Source organism: Sinohyriopsis cumingii, chromosome 6 (genome assembly GCF_028554795.1).
Source record: "Sinohyriopsis cumingii isolate HCF-2022 chromosome 6, ASM2855479v2, whole genome shotgun sequence".
In the NCBI taxonomy this organism is placed as follows: Eukaryota; Metazoa; Mollusca; class Bivalvia; order Unionida; family Unionidae; genus Sinohyriopsis; species Sinohyriopsis cumingii.
In genome coordinates, this window is record NC_142966.1 from 98,451,335 (window position 1) to 98,465,347 (window position 14,013).

Consider the following 14,013-nt stretch of genomic DNA (forward strand, 5'->3'; position numbering starts at 1 on the left):
TTCTGTCCATTGAGTTTAGTTGTAACGAGCTCTAGTAAAGATTTTTGGCTATATTCAGACAGAAGAGACCTCTTCTCCCAATTCCACTTTTGCAATTTTTTCAATCAATGGCCTCTATAATTTTCATTAGGTTGTTCTATTAATTAAAATTTGAACCATGATTGTCATAAAGTTTCTCATAAATTCCACTGATCACTGTTCAAAAGCATTATCTCATATAGAGTCAGATACATGTGACAGGTATTGTAGTTTAGATATTTTGGGGCAGGGTTTTTTGTACACACAAGTATTAGTACTTTCGAAATAGACGAGTTGGCTATGTTGAAACGTACATGTCATACTCGTTCTGCAGAAATCCACCATGTTTTAATTCCATTCCCTGCCAATATATCGTAGATTCAAACTTAAATTCTACCCTGGAGATGGCTCTTCAGTCGGATATTAAGCAAAGACCTAAATATGTTAATGAATGTATACTTACCGGACTAATTATTTTCAGCAATTTCTTTGACGATTCACGCCAAATACTTTTAATGTCTTGCTGCATTTCAATGTTGATATTTCCCTTCATAATTATTTTACCCTGAAATAAAAGCATAATTATGTATATTTAAGCTTACTGTATTTTAAAGAAAATTCGAACCATTTAAATGTAAGTTATTATAGTTTTCATGATTTAATTTGATATTTCGGAAGCAATCTTCATTTTTAAATCCCATAATCAAAACATCGGTCAACTTTGGTTACAAAAGAACCATACAATTTGGGTGTAACAATGTACTACGAAATGAACTGATTTAACTTCGTTCCATGTCATGAGATTTGCCAAAAGCAAATCATAGTAGCGATAATGTTTGAGTTTGCACTATTTCTTAAGATTATGTTATTATCAAATTGCAACATTGAACTTTTCTAATATTTATGTCACATTATACTGACACCAAGCCGACCAGTCCTAACACTAACCTATTAATGCTGAGCGCCAAGCGAGGCAGCTGTTAGTGCCATATTTGTAAGTCTTTGGTATGACTCGGCCGGGGATTGAACCCATGACCTCTCGCATCCGAGGCGGACGCTCTAACAACTAGGCCACCGGAGCGGTCTAATATTTATGCACACCTATTTTGATTTAGTTAGTAAGAATTAAAATATTTTTATACGCAAGACATTATATGTGTTTATCACTGGAAAATCGCGTCGGGTACATAAATATTTGGAAATGAAAGATCCTGTTTTGTAAAAAACACCGTGTAGATGTCGACGACAGATAAACATATAGCAATTTAGAAATAAATACGTTCATTTTTGCATCTAAAAAGACCAATATTTTTGATGCCACGTTGCTGTATGAATTATATTTATTTTGTTACTGAAAGCACGTCAGCAAACGATAATGTTGAATCGCATTCGACAATCCACATGAACACACTAGTCAAGAACAGTAAGTATTTTTTTAATGATTGTTCTTATTGTTTCTTCGCAGCAGTTAAATGTTTAACATTGTTCTGATGGTGGCATTTATAATTACACGAACTCGAAGAACAAAGAAGCTCATTAGTTATTTAAGGTTTATACCAATGTTTTAATTACTCTCTCTCTCTCTCTCTCTCTCTCTCTCTCTCTCTGACATGCAAAAGGTTCAATATAACTGCAAGTGCTAGGATACTGACCGGAAGTCGCGAAAACGCATCAAGATGTCAGCGCTCTCCACGAGAGAATGGAGACTCTCCCGTGTGGGGATAAAATAAGAAAGGAATGGCATTTTTCTCTTAAACTGGTTAGTCTATAATTTTCACAATTAACAGTTTAAAGGAAGACAATAAACAAAGACAGCTCTATTGATTACTAGAAACACGTAGTGAGCGTTAGAGGATTTACAATATGTGCAAATTTATTTGCAACACGTTCTGACTGTTATAGGATGTCATTCTGTTCAAACGTGTGCCCAGCTTTTTGTGAGTTTTAGAGGATATACAAAATATTCCGAGTGTTAGAGAATTCATTATGTGCAAGAATATTTCAAGCGCACACGCTGTAAATGTTTGAGATGTAAATCTGTATAAAAATAATGCATTTCTTTTTTTCTTTTTCAAATTACCAGCATATGCAGTAGTCTCTCTCTCTCTCTCTCTCTCTCTCTCTCTCTCTCTCTCTCTCTCTCTGTGTGTGACTCGCAATGACGCATGTGTTTAAAATGAAGTCAGTACAAGAGTAAACGATGATATAACGCAGCATTGACTGGACGTGTATTTATTCGTCACAAATGCAGGGAACTCTACTAGAAAATGGCAGAAACCTGTAAAAGAACGTCTCCTAAACTGGTGAGCTAATTATTCTCAAATTATATAGTTTATATAAACCAAATAATTGTATTTAGTGAACGCATATAAATGAGATTCGTTTGAATCTTTCCTTTGAAAACTATTATCAACGCGATAAAGAGACACAAAAGATAAATTGCTTTCAAGACCCAAAAATGCAAGTTTAGTTTTATCAGCATCTGCCCAATCTACTGTGAGTGTTGGAGGATGTACATTATATACCTAAATATGTCCACCCGTTAGTGGGTGTTAGTTGTATATCCTGTTTAGGCAAAGTATGCCCGTGCAACCTAGATAACTATATCACTAATACAATAAAGGACAGTATCAGTAGAAAGATAGTTCGATCGAGTGGATATCTGTCGAGATGTATATTGTTTGAAAAAGCTCAAACTATTACACAAAACAAAATTGGCATGTTTAGAAACAATTGGAATAATATCACAAGTCACATCTAGTTGTAATGAAATATCATATCGTTTTCGGGAATACCTATTTTGCCCTAGCAAACAACTGTTGCTCCAGATATCTAAGTAGGACATTTTATTTGTACTCTCACCTCTAAAAAGTAAAATAGTTATTTATATTATTCTGAAAACATACATATTAAAAAAATCATAGCCAAGAAGTTCAGAAGATTCCTGCAAGATGTGAGGGTGAAGAGGGGAGCAGATGTGGTATCTGACCACCACTTAGTTGTCGCAAGGCTGAAACTTAAGCTGAAGAAGAACTGGATGGGCACTAAAGAGAAGAAAACAATGTATAACATCAGCCCGTTGGAAGATGCAAAGCTAAAGAAGAATACAGACTGACGCTTAACAACAAGTACCAAGCGCTACAAGGGCTTCTTGAAGATGAGGAAGACAATGCCAACAACAGATGGCAGAATGTTAAATAGGCAATAAAATCAGCATGCCAAGAAATACTATGCCCCATTAAGCACCAGCAGAAAGAATGGATTTCAGCCGAAACATTGCGCAAAATCCAGGAGCGTAAACTGAAAAAAAGCAGCAGTAAATAGCAGTAGGACAAGAACTATAAACGTAAAGGTACAAAACGAGTACACTGACGCACACAGAGAAGTGAAAAGAAGCATCAAGATAGACAAGAGACACTATGTTGAAGGAATGGCAGAAGATGCAGGAGAAGCGACCGGAGGTTGAAACATGAAGAAGCTGTACAACATCACCAAGAAGCTGTCCGGCAAGTACAGCAAAACATAGAGACCCGTAAAGGACAGGCAGAGAAAGACCATAGCAAGTACAGAATTCCAAATGAATAGATGGGCAGAACATTTTGAAGAACTGTTGAACAGGCCAGCCCCACTAAATCCCCAGAAATCCACCCAGCCAACGCAGATCTCCCCATAAGCTGTGACAATCTCACCAGAGACGAGAGCAGGAAAGCCATCACTCAGCTGAAGAACCGCAAGGCAGCTGGACCTGATGGCATCCCAAAAGAAGCCCTCAGAGCAGACTTAAATGCTTCATTTGAAATGCTATACCACCTCTTTGAGAACATCTGGGAAGAAGAAGAAATACCGTCTGACTGGAGGCAGGGACACCTCATCAAAACACCAAAGAAAGGCGACCTCAGCAACTGCTCCAACTACAGAGGAATCACACTCTTATCAGTACCAGGGAAAGTCTTCAACCGGGTCCTCTTGGAGCAATAGTTGGAGTGGAATTCTTCACTCTATATCAACTTTTTCGATTATGAGAAGGCATTCGACAGCGTCGACCGACAGACACTCTGGAAACTTCTTCGCCTCTACGGCATCCCAACCAAGCTGGTGAACCTGATCAAGAACACCTACAACGGAATGCGCTGTAGAGTCACTCATGTAGGACAGCGCACACAGACAGCTTCCTATTGCAGACTGGCGTGAGGCAAGGCTGCTTGCTGTCGCCTTTTCTCTTCCTTCTCACCATCGACTGGAGTATGAAGACGTCTACCAATGGGCGGAGAAATGGAATCCAGTGGACATTGTGGAGTAACTTGAGGACCTGGACTTTTCCGATGACCTAGCACTCTTGTCCCATAGTCAGCACCAAATGCAGGACAAGACCGACGTACTGGCAGCCACATCAGCACAGATTGGCCTCAATATCCACAAAGAAAAGACCAAGATCCTCAAGATCAATTATGCCAGTAACAACCCAGTCACACTGCAGGGAAGTCGCCTGGAAGAGGTGGAATCCTTTACGTACCTGAGCAGCATTATCAACCAGCAGGGTGGCACAGACGCAGATGTCAAGGCAAGGATCGGAAAGGCGAATGCAGCTTTCATACAGCTGAAGAATATCTGGAGCTCCACATAAATTTCCTTGACTACCAAGATCAGACTGTTCAACTCCAACGTGAAGTCAGTCCTATTATATGGAGCAGAGACCTAGAGAACCACCAAGTGACCGTAAAAGAGTTCAGACCTTCATCAACAGCTGCCTAAGAAGAATTCTCCAGATCCGCTGGCCAGACACCATCAGCAACACCTGCCTGTGCCAGAGAACCTCCCAGCTTCCGGTAAAGGATGGTATCAACAAGAGAAGGTGGTGTTGGATATGACACACCCTACGTAAGCCACCAACCGACATTACCAGACAGGCATCAAAATGGAACCCTCAAGGCAAGAGGAGATTGGCACGACTAAGAAACACTTGGAGACGTGAACTTGAGGCGGACATCACTAAGATGGGTCACACCGCGAGTCAGCTTGAGGGGATGACACAATACAGAAGCCTCTGGCGATCTTTTGTGGGTGGCCTATACCCCAGTAGGGGTGAAGGGAAAAACTATACATATTAAAATACAGTATTCTCTGTGGCATAGTGTACAACGATATTCAAAAATAGTTACCAAAAACGTAATATATTCATTGATTTACTGCAGTGTGACCATTAGTTCTCGCTCATTTTATCAATACTAATCGCAAAGCTCTTTTATGGCATATGAATTGCAAATTTCTTCTTATCACACCGAAAACTCCCATCGACATACAATTAAAAGATAAAACAATAAAACGGGTTTGAATATTTTCATTATATATATATATATATATATATATATATATATATATATATATATATATATATATATATATATATTAAGCGTATTCGTGAATAAATCGCTGCTGAGAAATAATATTATACTATTTACACCACTCCTTCTCATAATGTTCTTGAGACTATAGAATAAATCTCTATTCAAACATTTGTTTCTGCAATGTTTTACCTTCCATAAATATCAAACCATTTCACATTTATTCTTTAGGACCCGTCTGCAGACACAGATAATAAAATTAATATTATTTTGAACTCATACGAACAGATACAAGCAATTAAAACGACTGCCATAACATTAAATAAAAATACGATAAAGGCAAATATATTAATAAACCTATTTCCAAAGTTGATTTATGGTTGGATATACATTTGTTCATAGTCGAACATACAGATGCTTACCTTTTCTTTGTTCGCAGCGTCTGCGGATGAGCTGTACTCAAAACAAGTGCATGCCTCTTTTAGCTTTTGATAATGGCTATGTGTCATCTCCTTACACACTTGGTTGGTTTCCTGGAATAATTAGAAACGTGAGACAGAAATATTAGAAGTTGTGTTTGGTTTTATTTGCAACCTAATACATGTAGTATGTATGAACGCATATATTTACATGGGAACAGATGACAGTCGGATTCAGCAATAAGCACTAAAAGCACATGACTATCATTAAATATTGTCGCAAAAGACCCAAAACAACTCATTGGAGGTTTGAATGAAGGATACACGGTACTAATTGTTAGGAAATATGGGAACCATCCTGGAAATGGTTGAACATAAAGTATATATGGGTTTAGATGGCCATGATTGGTTGAAAATTAAAGTTATTGTTTTAGAAAAAATACATTTTGAGAGTTTATCCTAGTTGTTACTTTCAAAAATAGAGACATTATTTTTTTGATCGAATTTCATTTCTTTAACAGTCGTCATCTAGGTTTCATCTATACTGATAAATATAGGTTTAATTGCTAGCTCTCAGAAATGTAAATTTATTGAATTTTTAATATGGTGTTTGCATAGGTTTATTGTGTGAACTGAATTAGCACCATGAGTCCTGAAAGCTCAAGACTTGCATCGTGAAATACCAATAGTCCGCTAGGAAGAAGAGCTAGCCACCTGAAGCAGTAAACAAGTGGGTTCAGGGCTAGTAGAATATCATAAAAACTGTTTCGATGGCAACTATACTGAATTGCAGCAACCTGTTTAGTACACAACGTTTTGCGGAATTATCACCAATGAAAGCAGTTTGTGTTAGCACTGTGAACATTACGTTGTGTCCAAAATGACATGCGAACGTGAATAATGTAAGAATAAATTTGAGGCTGTGGTTCATAAACTTATTTTGCTATGAACTACCATGGATATCTTTGGTAAAATGAATGCTGTTCTTAAGCGCTTTTAGTATTACTTATCCAAAAGATATGAACGTTTTTGGCGTCTCTTGTGTATTTTATATTTGATGGTTTTCTTATACCAGGCAGGTGAATGCGACATTAAATGTGCACATACAAATGTCCGTTGCACCCTTACATTATATCTAGATTCTAATATTACGACACCGGTTTTTGTGTGCAGCACGTGTTTTAATTTGACTTTCGCTAAGACTATGCATCAAAAGGTATTTTATTGAAAGACTGAATAAGTCTAATTTAACATCAATATACAACTGTCCTGCAAAGCACATAACTAGTGGAATTCTATCAAAGTCTACATAAAATTGAATTTTGGAAGCTCGACATTACAAATTGTTGGGATCTTTATTTTATCAGATGTTAACTAGTATTGGCATTGAACCACACCCAATAAAAACGAAATGTTCTGTAATTAAACAGGATGCAAAAGGGTAACATATTTTGACATTGACAAGTGGAATACATCAGAGAGGCAGAAACAGTAGCCTTATCACATTCATCTATATGACACCTGAATAAGTCAAAAGTATCTCTGCAATGTCTGAGATATGTCATTTGGTTACTAATTTAAGTTTAAAGTTTGCATGAAAACACTAGATAAATATTGTTATATGTATACTAATAAGCAGATCAAACTGAAACTCGCAAAGTAATCCGATTGGTATGTATACATTGTCAAGCCATTACCCATATTTTTTTCAGAATATTTGCAGACAGTGCATCCACTGGGCTTTTAAAACAAATTAAATCAAGTAGGCATTGTAAATGGCTGCAGGCATGGAGTAAACAAATGATATACCATCAAAATCTTTAGCAGTATACCAATTGCATTCTCATCCACAACCGCATTTGTCTTTAATTCATCAAAAGCACTTGTCCATTGGTTGTCATACAACTCTGACATCTTTTCCGCAAGCTTTGTAGGACGTATTTCGTCACTCAGATCGGTGATATCGGTATTTTCATGTGTCAGTCTGTCGCTTGCAATTTTGCTCAGCCTAAAAAGGTCATTAGAACAATTCAAGAAATTTTTTAAATTATGTTTTAAATACTAATGTATAAGTCCCTCGCGGTTACAAGCCTTTCTGGAAACTAGTTTAAAGATTTCAGCCGTGGAGATGGGTGAAAAATAAGTATTAATTATAACCACAATACCAAAGCAAATTATTCAGAAAGAAGAATAATTCTTTAAGCAGTTAGTTCCCAATCTAATTAATTATTTCACACAGGTCCTCGTTGTAAATGTTTTCGATGCAAGTAAAGAAAAAATATTTGCACATTAGGTTTAATGAAACTGACCTGTTGAGTAATTGGTCATTTTCCTTCCTCAGTCCATTAATCGTCCTCTCGTTGTTAAGCCTTTCCTCCTTTAGAGAATTTAGTGAATGTTCGCAGTTTTTCAGCTTTTCGTTCAACTTGTCGATTTCTTTACGATGTCGCTCACATTCTCTATATATATAGAGAGAGAGAGGGAGGGAGAGAAAGAGAGAGAGAATTATAAATATACACCAGAAAGTGATATCCCTGGATTCCTATAAAAGAATAGAAGAATGCTTGATAATAGTAGGCAGAATTAATATTTTAATACAAAAAATACTATCATACAGGTTAGAGAATTTTTAATTAGTACACAACGGAGACTGCCTAACAAATGTATCAAGTTACAGGGTTGACTTTATATAGGACACATATGTCATCAGTAAATATATCAAATATCTACTTAAAAAGAAGGGACACTTCAGATTTTGTATCTGACAATCTGAGAGAAAGCAAAGAATTGTGCCCTGCAGCGACTTGTCAGGGTCTTTGCCTCAGCTTTCATATGAAATGAAAATTTTTTGAAAAGTTGCCATGCATTTCAGTAACGTAATTTATACTTAGAGATTGTGAACAGATGGAAGATGTATTACATATTAACCCTATCAAACTTAACTTGGTGAAAAGAGTAGGTGGGAACTATTTAGTTGCATCGTTAATTATTATGGTACAAATTAGTTAGACAGAACAATCGCATATCCACTTCAGTATATTAGCAAACAGGGAAATATTATTGCTTGTTATTATAAACATCACAGCAACCGAAGAATTTGGGTTGACCCAAGACAGGCTCGATAAATGGATTTTGAATGTAAAAAAGACAATCGAGTTGACCAGCTTGGATGTTTGGCATAGTGACGGAAGACGAAAAATGTAAATTACACACTGCATTTTTGTGTATATTTCATTATATATCCACAAAACCTCTTTTATCATACTAACCTGTTCACGCCTGTTTAGACCACTCGGCCACTCGGGGCCCCCACAAAATGTACAAAAGCAGTAAATCTAAGAACTAAAACAACTATGTAGTTGACACACGAAACTCCATGTTGTCCGTGGTGATGGGGATGTGTATAGGCAAAATCCACCGAGTCTTACAGTTCTGTCACAGCGCATGAATAGTAACACGCATTCATATGATTACAAGCCTGTATACCGCACCAGTGAGCTTTCCAACGATTGTTTTTTCAAACTAATGAGCAATGCCATGATCAGCAAAATAGTGGAGAATCTACGGAATGGGATTCACATCGATCTTGTCTGTGATAGTGAACAAGACAAACTTCAAAGGCTCATAGCGGACCCGCTTTCGATGCAATTTCATGGTGAACTCGTTGCCGTGTATAGTAAAACATCGAAACTGAAGCTGAAAAAGCCCATTGACGTTGACACGCCTGTGTTAGTCTTATCTAAACTGCTCATGTACGATTTTTGTTATGATAAGAGTAATCTGCTGTAAGGTGACAACATCAATATGCTATAAACATAAAAAAAAACTTGTTGTTAATGCATATTACTACCAATGATGGGTAAGAGGTTGCTGGTAAGTGAGCTTAATACCAAAGATCATCAAATTTATCATAACGAACATAGCAAGATTGTTTATAAGTTTAAAGATTATTACTCGAATAAACTTATCCCGAAATACGAGGGATTGTGCTCCAAAATCTACTCAACTGTGGTTGAATTAGGCAAAAGCATCAATGCGACAAGTGTCCTGCGCGTGATTGCACAGAAGGATCTTCAGCACGATGTGCATCTGAAATGTCTTCGCAAGCGGCGCGAATTAGCACACACAGTATATTATACCCAGTCACAAAAAAAAACCAAATGGGTGTGTACAAGATAATTTTCTCCCCTCTTAAAACTAAACGGTGGATTTTCTCGAATAGAATATTTACTTACTTTTACAAGCACGTAAAGATACCAAAATAATCTGGCATTATTTCCGTCCAAAGGGAACGACATACAATTGATCTCGCTCAAATGTCGTGCTAGGAAGATTTCCTCTCGCCAAATAGCAACGTGTTAGCTGCTTTGTAGTACCAATCTTGTCCGATAATATTTTCCTGAGGTCCACACAAAATCACAGACGTGATCGAAGTAACACAACCATATCCACACGTGCCTAAAATGATTAGAGAAAACTACATGATGTTCATCACATTTCATGACACTGACGCACATGGCCTTGAAAACAATCATCGGACATGCTGAGTTGTTGATTACTTTTGAGTTTCGGAATATGCTTGTGGAGGTCAAAAATTACACATATAGTGTACTCACTATAGATTTGACATTTGACAGGTAGTCCAGACAAGTATCGAACAGGTTTTTACATGATAGGTCAAACGATTATGACAAAATCAAAAGGCCAAAAACATTAAAATGAAACCATGGTTGATAATTGATAACTACGGTGTACAAATGCAAACAACAACTGGAACTGGTTCATAAAGCTCTAGATGGCCTCAACCGTGACAAAGATATGCAACAATCGCCACGGACTGAAAAGTATCTTTGAGAGGACATCGAACAACATGTATACCACTGCTTAAGACTACACGTGGGACCGCAAAGAACATCAAGACAGTTTCAAAAACAACCGCGGTGATGGTGGAAATCCTTGCAAGGGAGAGCCCAAGCCATTGAAGTTTCCAAAGCAGATGGGGACATTTAGACAAGGCCGAGATGAACTTGATGAGGACATCACCGAGGCATGTGTGAGACTTTTCCACCACAACCACCACCCGTGTACCAGACAGTGTTTAAAAAGATCCACAAAATTTTGTGAGTCAGGATGTCGGTGGATTTTAAATACTTTAATGGCTCCTTTATAGATAACACAAAATTGAAAGAGTACTTGAACAGAGCACCACCATCCAAAATACAAGAAGAATAAACTAAGAGGAAGTTAAACCACTGGCCCAAATCCTAACAGAACTAAAATAAAAGAACATACAGTTAGTTGGACAAAAATATACGTATGAGCAAAAGCGATGTGCAGCTGACAAGACACTCAAGTTTGAAAAGTTATACCATCTCGACTATTCCTACAAGAACGGGAATCGCAAAGAAAACAAAAGGCAGAAGGCGGAACGTGAGCGATACATGTACATACTTGTCAGCAACAAACCCGAGAAGGCCTTGATGGAATGTATGACCCCAACATCCTAGTACATCTGTTGCAAACACTCGTGTGGTCAGTTTGCTACGCCAACAGTGCAACAAAGGTCATTAATGAGACCATATTGATTGGTCAGTTGCTGCTTAATAATGACATGATGGACCCGGGTACGATTTACGCGTTGATGTATGAACTCATTGAAAACATCAGTGTCATATACATCACTGATGCTAAATTCTGAGGCGATTCTTCGCAGAATTAATGTTGGAACGCAGCGAGCCGTTGCAAACACAACCATGAGCTTAACGCAATGATTAAGGTCTCATCAATGTAACCAGAATTGTATGTGACTTTCAACACCAATTACAGCTGAGAAGGCCTCACACACGAGATCGCACTGGCGTCGTTGTGTATTCATTGCGGTTCGATAGCGACCATTTGGGGTTTTCCCACGAATAGCTTCTTGTAAGTTTAGTCAGTCAGTGGCAACAAGTGTAATGTTTTTGAACACTGTACGAGTGAGGTACGAGACTGTAAAATCAATGAAGATATCCGAAGAAGGATACCTTTGGTGACCAAATGATATTCTAAACTTTACATGCGTGAACTTGAGCCAACAGCTATACCATCTCAATCGAATTTCCAACGCTTGAAGTTGACATGGCAAAGTAATCGATGAGAACTGTATTCGGCTGTCCTGAAAATATTAATAACATTTCCAAGGATGTGGGAATTGTGCTTGCGGTAACCTTACGTTGTCGGTTCCACTACAACAACAGAAACTATCAGTATTATTTCCACAACACAGGTTATTTTTAATATCACGATGTTAGTGGTAGTTAACAAAGCTCCGCCTAAAGAACGCAAGCGTCACATAGCTAAATATTACTCGGGTTCACCCCGAATAAGGTCTCTATTGATTTGATATTGATTACTACCACGGCGCAGGTTATCTTCCTTGGCATACTAGTCAGTTGGCACATATTGGTTTTACTCTTTTGGAGTAGGACAGACAAATATTATACCTGTACTGAGACCATGGCAATACAACTGCATATTAGAGAAATCGACCTGATATTTAAAGACAACGACAAAACGTACGTGAATGTGTGATACCATTGCCTTTTGCAACTAGAGACAACTCGTTTATATGACATATTACGGAACATTTCATGATGATATTATACAGGGCTTATTTACAGGCGCACGAAAAAAAAAATATGATAGCAGCCCTGATATTGTGAGTTGCATCAATCTCTAAACAACGTTCCAATACGAATTTTCGCATTGCTGCGGCTCGACTAAATCTATATGATTACTTATGGTTCATTCGATTCTAGATCGATTATGACAATTATTGATTCGATCGGTACCAAGGACAGTTAAACTATGATCGACATGGACAATGTCAGCCCGGGTTAGAAAAGTCATTTGTGAAACCGCGAAACGACGTATAGCTAATGCCGAAAATGCAAATTTGGCAATGGGAAGTGGATTACTGTTGTCACGCAGTCGGTATTAGGCGCAACCAATAATGAATAAATGAAAATGGCAGAAGTCCACTACACACCCCCTCCGGGACATGGTTACTATGTTAGGGTAGATCACAGCACCAAAGATTTTCAATATTAATCACGCCCGGCTAGGGACATCAGATCATTAACAAATGAATTACAAGTACAGGACACATCCTGGTATTTTCTCCTGCATGAAGCCTTCTTAGAAATATGGAGAAAACAAATAAAAATCAACAATAACGATATCGGTGCTGATGTCAATGTTGCTTTTATTAACAATCTATCGTATTATTTTTCGACAGCGCAAATTATTATATCCATAGAAAGAAAATAGAACAATTATCGCAAATATTAATATTGCCACGACGATTATCAGACTATCCAGATACAGCGATAACTATGAGTGGTCGGTTGGGACATCTATGATGTGTTACCAGGACTCATATGGTACGTTAGACCGTATCCATTTCATTAACTATGCAAAATATTTTTGTGAATCCAACCTGCTGATAGGGATGTCAGACCTGCTGTTAACAGCAGTGGGGATATGATGTTTAGCACTAGCCTGAAGTTCAATCTTGAATTTGCATATCGTCGATTACAACTTCATGGCGGCTTGTTAATATTTAATTGTGGGATTCCCTTCAGTCACATATTTCGGTTCTACAGAGATATTGTGAAGATTATTGTCAGAGTGAAACGCAAAGTCATGTTAATCCAATGATGCAGTTAGGAGTGATGTAAGCGCCACTGCTGGTGAAGTTTTGTTGTCAATATTAATATTTTGGATACATGCGCTAATGCCTTCAGTGACAACATAATCATATTTGTTGTCATTTATGAGTTCTGGAACCGCTTCAAAGCTGAAGACTGTTATTTCGCACATTCACCATAGATTTTAAGGAAGATATCACTACTTACGGGCAGTTTGTATACCAAATAAGTCCTCAACATTGCCTTAACGAACTAAAAACATGTATTTGTATCGTTCTAAAAGTTAATTCGGGCAAACGATCAAACCCGCAGCGCGATGATATTTGACTACCTAGGATTGTCTAAATACATCAGTGTACTACCAAAGAAATTTTGCTTTGTTTCTCAAACAATCACGTCGCATGTGTGCGTCACATTTATTATCGTACATGGTAATGGCATCAAAGCACTGACGCAGGTTTGCAGATTTCCTAGCACGATATTTGTACAATGTGCAGGATTTATTACTTTTCATTGGGACACCTGGACTTGTTTATGTAATCCGTG

The 14,013-nt window shown here is 37.7% G+C and overlaps 1 protein-coding gene across 1 annotated transcript in view; it reads right to left on the reverse strand.

The window, feature by feature from the left end:
• LOC149797528 (uncharacterized) overlaps positions 1-14,013 on the reverse strand; it is a 152,917-nt gene that overhangs the window by 5,463 nt on the left and 133,441 nt on the right. Inside the window, exons 39-42 of the mRNA XM_089960771.1 lie at positions 8,089-8,238; positions 7,589-7,787; positions 5,783-5,893; positions 482-583 (exon numbers count right to left, since the gene is read on the reverse strand). Coding sequence (XP_089816897.1) covers positions 482-583; positions 5,783-5,893; positions 7,589-7,787; positions 8,089-8,238 — 562 coding nt within the window. The remainder of the gene's footprint in view (positions 1-481; positions 584-5,782; positions 5,894-7,588; positions 7,788-8,088; positions 8,239-14,013) is intronic.